Raw genomic sequence first — 14,720 nt, 5'->3', positions numbered from 1 at the left:
CAGCACTCCATCTACCCCTGTGCTTAATACAATGCTTGGCACATAGTAAACGCTAAACACATGCCACAATTAAGTGTGAATGCTTTATACTTTAGATATACAAGTAACAGGTGGGCAGGGAATGTGTCTGTTGTTGTATTGTACTCTTCTAAGTGCTTAACAGAGTGCTTTGCATACGGGTAAGTGCTCAATGAATATGATTATTTATTTAGAGAAGCAGTGTGGCCTAATGGGTAGAATACAGGCTTTCAATCAATCAATCAATCAATCAATCATATTTATTGAGTGCTTACTGTGTGCAGAGCACTGTACTAAGCGCTTGGGAAGTACATGTTGGCAACATATAGAGACAGTCCCTACCCAACAGTTGGCTCACAGCCTAGAAGGGGGAGTCAGAAGGACCATGGCATAGAGGCTAGAGCACGGGAATGGCTGTTAGAGGGTCATGGGTTCTAATCCCAGCTCTGCCACTTGTCTGCTGTGACCTTAGGCAAGTCACCTCACTTCTCTGGGCCTCAGTTGCCTCATCTGTAAAATGGGATTTGAACCCATGACCTCTGACTCCAAAGCCCGTGCTCTTTCCACTGAGCCACGCTGCTTCTCTAAATAAATAAATCATATTTATTGAGGACACACACCAGAGAAGCAGAGGGGCCAGGCCTAGAACTCAGATCCCCTGGTTTCTAGTGCCGTGTTCTTCGTCGTAGAGCATGCTTCCTCCCTCGAAAAATGACTCACATCCAGGGGGAGGAGCAGGAAGGACATACAGGTCTTAAGTGACTTGTCCAAGGTCACACAGCAACTACGTGGTGGAGCCGGGATTAGAACCCAGGTCCTCTGACTCCCACACCTGGGTCATTCATTCATTCATTCAATCGTATTTATTGAGCGCTTACTGTGTGCAGAGCATTCATTCATTCATTCAATCGTATTTATTGAGCGCTTACTGTGCAGAACACTGTACTAAGGGCTTGGGAAGTCCAAGTTGGCAACATCTAGAGACGGTCCCTACCCAGCGGCGGGCTCACAGTCTAGAAGGGGGAGACAGACAACAAAACAAAACATATTAACAAAATAAAATAAATAGGATAAATATGTACAAATAAAATAAATAAGTAAATAGAGTAATAAATACGTACAAACATGTATACATATATACAGGTGCTGTGGGGAGGGGAAGAAGGTAAGGTGGGGGGGATGAGGAGGGGGAGAGGAAGGAGGGGGCTCAGTCTGGGAAGGCGGGGGACCACTGTACTAAGCGCTTGGGTCCTTTCCACTAGGTCACGGTGCCTCTCACCGTCAAGATCACTTCGAAGTGTGGGTTCTTTTCTTTTATTTCTGTGCTTCTTTGGTCTAGCTGGATGTTTAGATCTCGCAAACCAGCAGTCATGGGCAACTGCAGGAAGGAACCCAGCCAGATGATTCTTAGTGTCTCAGTATTTTAAGTTTTTCTGCCACAGATCTGCCCCTCACAGATTTCAGCTTTCATATGTTGCCAACTTGTACTTCCCAAGCGCTTAGTCCAGTGCTCTGCACACAGCAAGCGCTCGATAAATACGATTGAGTGAATGAATGAATTCCAGGGGGCTCATAATCAGTCAGTCAATCGTTGGGATTTATTGAGTGCTTCCTACGTGCAGAGCAACTGTACTAAGCGTTGGGGAGAGCACAGTCCAACAGAATTCACACAATCCAACAGTATTAGAGAAGCAGCGTGGCTCAGTGGAAAGAGCAGGGGTTTTGGAGTCAGAGGTCATGGGTTCAAATTCTGCCTCCGCCAATTGTCAGCTGTGTGACTTTGGGCGATCACTTAACTTCTCTGTGCCTCGGTTACCTCATCTGGAAAATGGGGATTAAGACTGTGAGCCCCCTGTGGGACAACCTGATCACCTTGTAACCTCCCCAGCGCTTAGAACAGTGCTTTGCACATAGTAAGCGCTTAATAAATGCCATAAAAAATTAACAGACACGTTCCTCTTCCCATCTTTCTGGCTGTTCCTTCTTAGTCTCTTTTGTGGGGGCTTCTACACTGCCCCCCACCCTCTAAAATAATAATAATAATAATGATGATGGCATTTGTTAAGCGCTTACTATATTAAGCGCTCCTTAAAAGTAGGAGTCACTTAAGCCTCAGTTCTGGCTCTCCTTTTTTCTCCATCTACACCTACTCTCTTGAAGATCCCATGATTCCCAAATCTACTTCTCCATCCCTGAACTCCTCTTTCTCTGCAGTCTCACATTTTCTCCTACCTTTCCTTCCCCTCCCCACAGCACCTGTATATATGTATATATGTTTGTACGTATTTATTACTCTATTTATTTTATTTGTACATATTTATTCTATTTATTTTATTTTGTTAATATGTTTTGTTCTCTGTCTCCCTCTTTTAGACTGTGAGCCCGCTTTTGGGTAGGGACCGTCTCTCTATGTTGCCGACTTGTACTTCCCAAGCGCTTAGTACAGTGCTCTGCACACAGTAAGCGCTCAATAAATACGATTGAATGAATGAATGAATGAATCTCTACCTCTGGGGTAAATGATAATAATAATGATGGCATTTATAAAGCACTTACTATGTGCAAAGCACTGTTCTAAGCGCTGGGGAGGTTCCAAGGTGATCAGGTTGTCCCACGGGGGGCTCACAGTCTCAATCCCCATTTTACCGATGATGTAACTGAGGCCCAGAGAAGTGCCCGAAGTCACACAGCTGACAGTTGGCGGAGCCGGGATTTGAACCCATGACCCCTGACTCCAGAGCCCAGGCTCTTTCCACTGAGCCACGCTGCTTCTCAGGAAATGATGGGTTCCTGAGGCTCCCCCTTCTCCCTGCATGAGCCCCAAGACTGCCTGCCATTTTTTTTAATGGGAGTTTAAGCCCTTTTTATGTGTCAAGCACAGTTCTGCGCGCTGGAGAAGCAACGTGACCTCGCCGAAGTCCTCTGACCTGAAAGGTGGCTTGGACGGCTTGTTTTGTATAAGTGTTTGAAGGCATTCAGAGCTTTGAAACACTGACCTGTGAGAACGCAGCCTGCAATTCCCAACGCATTAGCCGGGAACGGAATGCCGATTTAATGAGCGGTTGCCGTGGTTGACGGAAGCGTTTACAGCCCTTCATCTGGGAGATCGAACGCAGGCCCACGCACACAAAGCGGGGTGTAAACAGGGGCAAGATGCAAAGTCAGGGTGGAATTAAAAGGGGATCAAGCGGGTAATACCAGGAAATAGCCCTGGGAAAATGGGAAAATGGCAAAGCCCTGCCACCAAGGACCGAAAGGAAGCCAAGAAAGGTGGCTTCAGTGTTTGGGCTGAGCCTGGTGGTTTCTCTTCTTGAAGTGGATTTTAAGACCTGTATGTCCTTGCTGCTCCTCCCGCTGGATGTGAGTCATTTTTCGAGGGAGGAAGCATGTTGTACGACGAACAACACGGCACTAGAAACCAGGGGATCTAAGGGAGGAAGCATGTTGTACGACGAACAACACGGCACTAGGAACCAGGGGATCTGAGTTCTAGGCCTGGCCCCTCTGCTTCTCTGGTGTGTGTCCTCAATAAATATGATTTATTTCTTTAGAGAAGCAGCGTGGCTCAGTGGAAAGAGCCCGGGCTTTGGAGTCAGAGGTCATGGGTTCAAATCCCAGCTCCGCCAATTGTCAGCTGTGTGACTTTGGGCAAGTCACTTGACCTCTTTGGGTCTCAGTTTCGTTATCTTTAAGGTGTGGATAAGGTACTTGCTCTTCCTCTCCCACACATAGCGAACCTCAACTCCAACCCCAAACCTCCCACCTGGGTGATGAGAGCCTTTTCTAAGGGGTTTTTGGGGACCAGCCCCTCGGCAGCAGCAGACAGGAAGGGGATGAAAAGCGGGATGCTTCGCCATCCCCTCCCCATGCCTCCCGGAAGGCTTGTAGAGAAGCAGCGTGGCTCAGTGGAAAGAGCCCGGGCTTGGGAGTCAGAGGTCATAGGTTCAAATCCTGACTCCACCAATTGTCAGCTGTGTGACTTTGGGCAAGTCACTTCACTTCTCTGTGCCTCACTTGCCTCATCTGCAAAATGGGGATTAAGACTGTGAGCCCCCCGTGGGCTCAAGACCCTACTGAGAGCTCACCTCCTCCAGGAGGCCTTCCCAGACTGAGCCTCTTCCTTCCTCTCCCCCTCGCCCCCCTCTCCATCCTCCCATCTTACCTCCGTCCCTTCCCCACAGCACCTGTATATATGTATATATGTTTGTACATATTTATTACTCTATTTATTTTACTTGTACATATCTATTCTATTTATTTTATTTTGTTAGTATGTTTGGTTTTGTTGTCTGTCTCCCCCTTTTAGACTGTGAGCCCACTGTTGGGTAGGGACTGTCTCTATATGTTGCCAACTTGGACTTCCCAAGCGCTTAGTACAGTGCTCTGCACACAGTAAGCGCTCAATAAATATGGTTGATTGATCGATTGATTGATTGACAACCTGATCACCTGGTAACCTCCCCAGTGCTTAGAACAGTGCTTGAGGGCAGGGAGCAGGTCGTGGCTCAGTGGAAAGAGCCCGGGCTTTGGAGTCAGAGGTCATGGGTTCAAATCCTGACTCCGCCAATTTTCAGCTCTGTGACTTTGGGCAAGTCGCTTCACTTCTGGGCTTCAGTTCCCTCATCTGTAAAATGGGGATGAAGACTGTGAGCCCCCAGGGGGGCCACCTGATCACCTTGTATTCTCCCCAGTGCTTAGAACAGTGCTTGGCACATAGTAAGTGCTTAATAATTTCTAGACTGTGAGCCCGCTGTTGGGTAGGGACCGTCTCTGTATGTTTCAAACTTGTACTTTCCAAGCGCTTAGTACAGTGCTCTGCACACAGTAAGCGCTCAATAAATGCGATTGAATGAATGAATGAATGCAGAGCACTGTCCTAAGTGCTTGGGAAGTACAAGTTGACAACATATAGAGACAGTCCCTACCCAACAGTGGGCTCACAGTCTAGGAGGGGGAGACAGAGAACAAAACAAAACGTATTAACAAAATAAAATAATTAGAATAAACATGTACAAATAAAATAAATAAATAGAGTAATAGCGTTCCAAGGCGTTACAAGGCGATCAGGTTGTCCGAAAGGGGGCTCGCAGTCTTCATCCCCCTTTTACAAATGAGGGAACTGAGGCCCAGAGAAGTTAAGTGACTTGCCCTAAGTTACACAGCTGGCAATTGGCGGAGCCAGGATTTGAACCCATGACCTCTGACTCCAAAGCCCGGGCTCTTTCCACTGAGACACGCTGCTTGTTGTGGACAGGGAATGTGTCTGATCTATTGTACTCTCCCAAGTGCTTAGTAAAGTGCTCTGCACCCAGTAAGTGCTAAATAAATACAGTTGACTGACTAACCTTGCATGGGCCACCGTGAGAACTCCTTTTCTTCCTGGTATCTTTTGGCATTGTGCACCTGTTGAACACTTTCTGTTGGAGGAATAATAATAATAATAATGATGGCATTTGTTAAGCGCTTACTATGTGCAAAGCACTGTTCTAAGCGCTGGATCACGTCGTAACCCCACTGTCATTCTCTTCTCTGTTGATGAAAGTCGCAAACACCATCCCTTGATGCAGCAGCGTGAGAGAAGCGGCGTGGCTCAGTGGAAAGAGCCCGGGCTTGGGAGTCAGAGGGCATGGGTTCGAATCCCGGCTCTGCCACTTGTCAGCTGTGTGACCTTGGGCAAGCCACTGAACTTCTCTGTGCCTCAGTTACCACATCTGTAAAATGGGGATTAAGACTGTGAGCCCCACGTGGAACAACCTGATCACCTTGTATCCCTCCAGTGCTTAGAACAGTGCTTGGCACATAGTAAGCGCTTAACAAATGCCATTATTATTATCATTATTATTATTACTGATGAAAGAAGCAGAGAAGCAGCACAGCCCAGTGGATAGAGCACAGGCCTGTGAGTCAGAAAGACCTTGGGTTCTAATCCCAGCTCTGCCACTTGTCTGCTTTGTGACCTTGGACAAGTCACTTCACTTCTCTGGGCCCCAGTTATGTCATCTAATAATAATAATGGCATTTATTAAGCGCTTATTATGTGCAAAGCACTGTTCTAAGCACTGGGGAGGTTGTTATTATTTATTAAGCGCTTACTCTGTGCCAAGCATTCATTCATTCATTCAGTCGTATTTATTGAGCACTTACTGTGTGCAGAGCACTGGACTAAGCACTTGGGAAGTACAAGTTGGCAACATAGAGAGTTGGTCCCTACCCAACAGCGGGCTCACAGTCTAGAAGAACTGTTCTAAGCGCTGGGGAGGTTACAAGGTGATCAAGTTGTACCACGGCGGGGCTCACAGTCTTCATCCCCATTTTCCAGATGAGGGAACTGAGGCCCAGAGAAGTGAAGTGACTTGCCCAAAGTCACACAGCTGACAATTGGCGGAGTTGGGATTTGAACCCATGACCTCTGACTCCAAAGCCCATGCTCTTTTCCACTGAGCCCCACTGCTTCTCTAAGCAGTCATCTGGAAAATGGGGATTGAGACTGTGAGCCCCATGTGGAACAGGGACTGCGTCCAACGTGATTTGTTTGTATTCACCTCAGTGCTTGGAACTGTACTCTCCCAAGCACTTATTCCAGTGCTCTACACACAGTAAGTGCTCAGTATATACCACTGATTGATTGGTACCCCAGACTGAGCCCCCTCTTTCCTCTCTCCCTCCCCATCCCCCCACCCTACCTCCTTCCCCTCCCCACAGCACCTGTAGATATGTTTGTACAGATTTATTACTCTATTTTACTTGTACATATTTACTATTTATTTTGTTAATGATGTGCATCTAGCTTTACTTCTGTTTATTCTGATGACTTGACACCTGTCCACATGTTTTGTTTTGTTGTCTGTCTCCCCCTTCCAGACTGTGAGCCCGTTGTTGGGTAGGGACCGTCCCTATAAGTTGCCAACTTGTACTTCCCAAGCGCTTAGTACAGTGCTCTGCACACAGTAAGCGCTCAATAAATACGATTAAATGAATGAATGAATGAATGAATAAAGTTATCAATCAATCAATCAATCAATTGTATTTATTGAGCGCTTACTGTATGCAGAGCACTGTACTAAGCGCTTGGGAAGTACAAGTTGGCAACGTATAGAGACAGTCCCTACCCAGCAGTGGGCTCACGGTCTAAAAGGGGGAGACAGAGAACAAAACCAAACATACTAACAAAATAAAATAAGTAGAATAGATATGTACAAGTAAAATAAATAAATGAATAGAGTAATAATCAAGGCGGGATAGGATACATGCTTGGATTAATGTGGTAATTCACTACTTGTTCTCCCCCCTAATTAGACCGTAGGCCCCATGTGTTGCCAACTTGTACTTCCCAAGCGTTTAGTACAGTGCTCTGCACACAGTAAGCGTTCAATAAATACGATTGAATGAATGAATGAATGAATGTGGGACAGGAGTGTGTCCAACTAGGTTACCCCCTATCTACCCCAGCGCTTAGTATGGTGCCTGACACACAATAGCCCTTAACAAATACCACAGTTATTATTATTATTACTATTATTTTTGTTTATTTAAAAAGTGAAACGGTATGACTTCCTCATCTGTGGTGAGGCTGTTCAGTGTTCTAACAGTTCAAGTCCAATGAAAATAAGTCTTGCTAAATCAATACAGAAATGGACTATCATCAGAAGCTCTGACTGAAAATGTACCAGGAAACTAGACCGTAAGCGTGTTGAGGGCAGGGAACGTGTCTACCAATTCTAATAATAATAATGTTGGTATTTGTTAAGTGCTTGCTATGTGCCCAGCACTGTTCTAAGCGCTGGGGTAGATACAAGGTAATCAGGTTGTCTCACATGGGGCTCACAGTCTTCATCCCCATTTTACAGACGAGGGAACTGAGGCACAGAGAATTGAAGCGACTTGCCCAAGGCCACACAGCTGACAAGTGGCGGAGCCGGGATTTGAACCCACGACCTCTGACCCCCCCAAGGCCGGGCTCCTTCCACTAAACCGCGCTGCTTCTCAATTCTGTTATACCAATTCTGTTGTGTTGTATTTTTTAGACCGTGAGCCCACTGTTGGGTAGGGACTGTCTCTATATGTTGCCAACTTGTACTTCCCAAGCGCTTAGTACAGTGCTCTGCACACAGTAAGCGCTCAATAAATACGATTGATTGATTGATTGTATTCTCCCAACCGCTCAGTACAGGGCTCTGCACACAGTAAGCTCTGAATAAATACCGCTGATCGATGGATGAGAAGGTGGGCTAGCATTAGCTCCCAATTAGTATCATCATCATCATCAATCGTATTTATTGAGCGCTTACTATGTGCAGAGCACTGTACTAAGCGCTTGGGAAGTACAAATTAAATTTAGTATATAAATTGTGACTCAGTAGTTTCCGGCTTCTGGAGTTTGGAGGTTTTTGGGTTGTGGTGCAAGCTTCTTTGTCAGGACGGGACAAAAAAGGAACCGAAACCACACACCTTCGTCCTCAGAGCGATGCCATTTTTCAAGATCGGTGTTTTGTCGCGTCGCAGGGATCCGTTGATTAGCTTCTTTCAAACTTCCGACCACCTTGCTGTTATACAAAATCTTTTACGTGCACAACTCGTGGCGTAATACAGAACTAGAGACTTTGGACTTGCTTTACGGGGCATTTCTTTTTCGCTAAAAGGTGACCGTAGTAACCACTGATGGAACATCCAGCCTGGATTTAGAAAACGCAGATTTAATTATCGGTTAAATTAAAATTGCAAAGTATTATTGACTTGGAGTTGTCGTCCGTCCAACCTTGACCAAAGGGGAGCTTTATTTCTTAGATCATTTTTGAGAACTGTTTCGTTTCTTTTAATCGCTTAAATCGAATTGATTTTACAAGTAAGGGACTAAGCGGAATCTGTCTTCCTCGATGAATTTCTTGGCAGATATTTCACTGGTGGTTTTCTGCTCTCTAGTGTGCACTGAAGCTAAGGAGAGATGCAGTCCATAGAGATGAGAGAAATGTTCCCATAAAATGGTCCCTTTTCTGCATTGCAAATTACAATTGTGTATCTTTCAAATTTTGAAATCTATGTAGTCTCTTCTAAAATTGTTTTGGATAGATAATAGTGAGATTTTATTACTCAGTAAAAAAGAATTCAGAGCTGGGATCATTTGTTTTGTTGTTAGCAATTTGATTTTTTTTTTTTTTGGACTGTTTGGAAGAGAATGATGTTTTAAAATTATTTTCCTTGAAACCAGACCTAGGCTAGGTGACTTTTCTGAAATGATTAGAGCTAAGGTGTATAGGAAGATGGACATCAAGACATTTTCATTTTGTAAATATTTTTGTATATTGCTTAACGTTATTGTAACGCACTGCACAATTGGTATATTTGGTTTCTTGATCATATTGCTTTTTGGTGTTTTTTTTTTAAGTGTAGTAAGATAGCGGTGAAAGGGGGGATGGATAGTAATTTGATGTGGATTGCTTGTTTATAATAGAGGATTTCATCTTTGTAGAAATCTTGCTTGTTGCTAGGTTACCAGGAGTCCTCTCATTCTTGAGCGACAGGAAAATAGGAACCCAGATGAATCTTGTTTTCTAGATGCTGCTTCCTTTTTTTTTATTTTTCTTTTTCCATATAATTAGCGAAACCCTTGAAGCAAAAATTACAGTTTTTTCCTCTTCTGGCTTTCAGAGAATAAATTATTTTTTGTGTAACTTGGTTCCCTAATTACGCAGATGTGTCGGTGCCCATGGGAGAAGTGGATTTTCAGCATGAAAAAGCCCATAATTGCAGGACTAGTCAGTCGACTTCTTCGTATACAATCTCTTGATGATTTTTAATTGGATGCAATGTGGAGGGAGGCCCTGGGGCATAAATATAGATTTAATTTGGTCAAAAAAGACCCACATTTCAGAATTTCTAAAGCAAAAATGTACGTTCATGTCTGCGTAATTAAAATGTTTGGATTCCTAGCTTCATTGCCGATTAAATATGTAATGAGAAACAGAAAAAGCTAGACGGAATTGTTAGACTGCCGTCTGTATTTGTTATCAACATTGTCAACTGGAGAGTGCCGTGATAACTCTGTGGGTGATAGTGGAAATTCAAGTAAATGAATCCAGAGGGCTCCGGCTAATATTTCCCCATAAAAATAACACCTTTTCACAATTTAAGCAATTTTTGAGTAGCGTACTTTTATTAAAATGATGGTGGCGTAAAATAGCTGTAACCGTTCGTAACGATGGATCAATCAATCATATTTATTGAGCGCTTACTGTGTGCAGAGCACTGTACTAAGCGCTTGGGAAGTACAAGTTGGCAACATATAGAGACAGTCCCTACCCAACAATGGGCTCACAGTCTAGAAGACTATGGATGGCTGTAAAATCCGAGCACCCCTGCCTGTATATAAGGAAAAACGTTTAGCTTAGAGAAGCACAGAAAGAGCACAGGCCTGGGAATCAGAAGACCTGGGTTCTAATCATGGCTCCGCCACTTGTCTGCCGTGTGACCTCGGGCAAGTCACTTCTCCGCGCCTCAGTTACCTCAAAGGGATGGGGCGGGCGGGAGGCACGCATTATTACTCTATTTATTTTATTTCTACATATTTTTTCTATTTATTTTACTTGGTGACTAGGTTTTGTTTTGTTGTCTGTCTCCCCCTTCTAGACTGTGAGCCCGCTGTTGGGTAGGGACCGTCTCTCTGTGTTGCCAACTTGGACTTCCCAAGCGCTTAGTCCAGTGCTCCGCACACAGTAAGCGCTCAATAAATACGATTGAATTGAATTGAATCTGTAAAGTGGAGATTCAATACCCATTCCCTTTTCCCCTTTGATTACATGCCCCGTGTCGGGCAGGGTCTGCGTCCATCCTGATTGTCTCCAGGGCTTGGTACAGTGCTTGGCACATAGTACGCCCGTAATAAGTACCGCTGTCATCATCATCATCGTTTTAAGTGCTTAACAAGGGGGTGCTTTTAAAGCAAGTTATTTTTCTCGATTTTTGTGTAGCAAACGTGTTTCCTAGCCAAGTGTCAGCCTTGGACTTTAACATCCCGGGGGACGCGCCGCCCCCAAATCACTGCAGAGTTTCAGCAGGTCTGCCGTGCTAAGTGACAACCCCCTTCAGAATAGGAGGGGGGAAAAATGATTCTCATTCCAGCTCCGGAAGAGTCCAAACTCAAACTTTTCTCGCCTCGAATTGCCAGCCTCCCCCGTCATCCCGTTTCAGGTTTGTGATCTGCGTGACGTTCTTCTGGGTCAGGCCCGGGGGGAGTTCCCGGGGAGAGATCGAGGCAAGAAGCAATGCAGACTTCATCCGGGAGGAATGTTCTGCTCCAGGATGAAGTGAGCTGAAGAAAATTTGCTAAGCGCAGGGCTCGCGCAGACGACTGTTGAATAGGCTCTTATTTCGGAGGCGGGAGGTGTCGGCGAGTGTCACCAGGAGGAGAGTTTTCCTGGAGCTGAAGTTCTGAGGTCCGATCTTACCACCGCGGAGCTGCGTTCAGACCTTGGGTTCCGGGGTTCCTGCGCATCATGACGACAGGGAAAGGTAACCCCTTTTCCCTTTCCTTCTGGAAAATGAGGAAAAAGCGAATCCGGCATAACCCGACGTTCAGCGCGGCGGCGTTTCTCCGCAATGGAGGTTTGGCCCGAAGGGATAGACACCTCTAAAAATAGTCTGGTGATTTTGCTCTTAGGAAGATAAGGCAGAAGCATGCAGGGGCAGGTGATAATTAAACAGTCGTGGCATTTAGGCAAAAAAGGTAGTGGGAAAATGGTGCGGAGAGATCGAAATGCAGTCCACTTGCACGGGGAGAGAGGAGGAAAGGGAGGCTGAAAGGGGGTGACTGGGGGGGAAATGACAGGATCTGTCCTCCTGCTTCTATTTTAGGTGTTGAGGGAAGGTTTTTATTGCTGGTGCATTGGCTAACTGATGTGGAATGTATCTCAATCAAGGAAAGTTGGTCATTAATAGAAATGTATCAGATGTTTCCAAGACGTTTGTTCATACCAGAGCTCTTGGAAGAAACGCTCTGTATATTTCTCCATGTCATATAGATGATTTTGAGCTGTTGATTCCCAGCGAGGGGGGGAAAAAAGGTGTAGGCTTGAGTAACAAATGCTGAGAAAACAGGAGGGGATAGTTCCGTCCTAGGAAACACCTCTTGGGAAGATTAGTAGAAAATCGATCCCTCCTCTGAACGTAGGGACTTGGATTTGCTCCTTTTATTCGTCCCTCCCTCCAGCCCCACAGCACTTCTGTACAGAGCCGTCATTTATTTCTATTATTGTCTGCCTTCCCCTCTAGGCTCCATGCTCTTCGTGGGCAGGGAACCTGTCTTATCTACTGCATTACATTAAGCGCTTAGTACAGTGCTGTGCACACTGTAAGCGCTCAATAAATACAGTTGGTCAATTATATCGTACTCTCCCAAGCATTCAGCACAGTGCTGTGCCCACAGTAAGCGCTCAATAAGTGTGAAAAGCAGCATGGCTTAGTGGAAAGAGCACAGGCTTGGGAGTCAGAGGTCATGGGTTCTAATCCCAGCTCCGCCACTTGTCTACTATGTGACCTTGGGCAAGTCACTTAACTTCTCTGTGCCTCAGTTCCCTTATCTGTAAAACTGTGAGCCCGTTGTTGGGTCGGGACCGTCTCTATATGTTGCCAACTTGTACTTCCCAAGCGCTTAGTACAGTGCTCTGCATACCGTAAGCGCTCAATAAATACGATTGAATGAATGAATGAATAACAGAGTTGGTAGACAGAATCCCTGCCAATAACTCTGCACACAGTAAGTGCTCAATAAATATGATTGAATGAATGAATGTAAAATGGGGATTAAGACTGTGAGTCCCACAAGGGACAATCGGATTACCTTGTATCTACCCCAGTGCTTAGAACAGTGCTTGGCCCATAGTAAGCGCTTAACAAATACCATCATTATAATTATTATTATTATGATTAAATGCGCTTGATTGATTGATTGAATTCAGTTCAGCGAAATGTGGAGAGTGTGAAAGGGGTTCGGGGGAGGTGGATGACAGTGAGGACTAGGGACTGCCTCTATGTGTTGCCAACTTGTACTTCCCAAGCGCTTAGTACAGTGCTCGGCACACAGTAAGCGCTCAATAAATGCAATTGATTGATTGATTGATTGATTGACTAGGGCTGTTTTATCAAGAAATGGTTAAGGATTCTGTCTCCCAATCATAATCCTCCTCGAGGCATTTCAGCTGAGTAGGAGCATGGCTCAGTGGGAAGAGCCTGGGCTTTGTAGTCAGAAGTCATGGGTTCAAATCCCAGCTCCACCAACTGTCAGCTGTGTGACTTCGGGCAAGTCACTTCACTTCTCTGGGCCTCAGTCACCTCATCTGGAAAATGGGGATGAAAACCGCGAGCCTGCCGTGGGACAACCTGATCACCTTGTAATCTCCCCAGCGCTTGGCACCTGATAAGCGTTTAACAAACACCGTCACTATTATTACTCATTCATTGGCAAATTGTTGCCAATTTGTACTTCCCAAGTGTTAGTGCAGTGCTCTGCACTTAGTAAGCGCTCAATAAATACGATTGACGATGACGATTCAGTCGTATTTATTGAGCGCTGACTGTGGGCAGACACTGCACGAAGCCCTTGGGAAGTACAGGTTGGCAACATATAGAGACGGCCCCTACCCAACAACGGGCTCACAGGCTAGAATTATTATCAGGCAGGTTGCGGCATCGTGGGGTTAGACGCGTGGGTGGGGCTGGGTTTCGCAAGGAGCAGAGATGAGCGAAGATGGCATCTGAAGGAGTGTTTAATTGGCGGGTGGCGGAAAACCCATCTGGATCTTTCTCTTTCATCCGAGCTGTTTACTGGCAGACTTTGCGTCGGGCGCCTGAGCGGGCTGTGAGGCCTCCCTCTCCAGTTGACACCGGGATTACTCCGACGCGGGCTACCGCCTACAATAGGAAGCAGCGTGGCTCAGTGGAAAGAGCCCGGGCTTTGGAGTCCGAGGTCATGGGTTCGAATTCCGACTCCGCCAATTGTCAGCTGTGTGACTTTGAGCAAGTCACTTCTCTGGGCCTCAGTTCCCTCATCTGTCTGCTGGGTGACCTTGGGCAAGTCATTTAACTTCTCTGGGCCTCCGTTACCTCATCTGTCAAATGGAGATCTAAACTTGTATATTGTATATAGATTTGTATATATGTATATATTTGTATGTATTTATTACTCTATTTATTTTACTTGTACATATCCTATTTATTTTATTTTGTTAATATGTTTTGTTTTGTTGTCTGTCTCCCCCTTCCAGACTGTGAGCCCACTGTTGGGTAGGGACCGTCTCTATATGTTGCCAACTTGTACTTCCCAAGCGCTTAGTCCAGTGCTCTGCACACAGTAAGCGCTCAATAAATACGATTGATTGATTGATTGACTGACTGTGAGCCCCATGAGGGACACAGACTGTGTCTTGGCACATAGTAAGCGCTTAACAAATACCATTCATTCATTCATTCAATCGTATTTATTGAGCGCTTACTGTGTGCAGAGCACTGGACTAAGCACTTGGGAAGTACAAGTTGGCAACATATAGAGACGGTCCCTACCCAACAGTGGGCTTACAGTCTAGAAAGGGGAGACAGAGAACAAAACAAAACATATTAACAAAATAAAATAAATAGAATAAATATGTACAAATAAAATAAATAGAATAATAAATATGTACAAACATATATACATATATACAGATCTGGGGGTG

The 14,720-nt window shown here is 45.3% G+C and overlaps 1 protein-coding gene across 22 annotated transcripts in view; it reads left to right on the top strand.

The window, feature by feature from the left end:
• CLASP1 (cytoplasmic linker associated protein 1) overlaps window positions 1-14,720 on the top strand; it is a 442,952-nt gene that overhangs the window by 134,442 nt on the left and 293,790 nt on the right. Inside the window, exon 1 of one of the 22 annotated variants that reach the window (XM_038747597.1) lies at window positions 11,270-11,523. The exons of the other annotated variants lie outside the window; for them this stretch is intronic. Coding sequence (XP_038603525.1) covers window positions 11,508-11,523 — 16 coding nt within the window. The 5' untranslated portion in view covers window positions 11,270-11,507. Of the gene's footprint in view, window positions 1-11,269; window positions 11,524-14,720 lie in introns of those variants that run through there. 22 annotated transcript variants of the gene reach the window in all.

This window comes from Tachyglossus aculeatus, chromosome 1, assembly GCF_015852505.1.
Source record: "Tachyglossus aculeatus isolate mTacAcu1 chromosome 1, mTacAcu1.pri, whole genome shotgun sequence".
In the NCBI taxonomy this organism is placed as follows: domain Eukaryota; kingdom Metazoa; phylum Chordata; class Mammalia; order Monotremata; family Tachyglossidae; genus Tachyglossus; species Tachyglossus aculeatus.
Note: the sequence above shows the minus strand (reverse complement) of the source record. Positions and strands in the feature narration are given on the sequence as shown.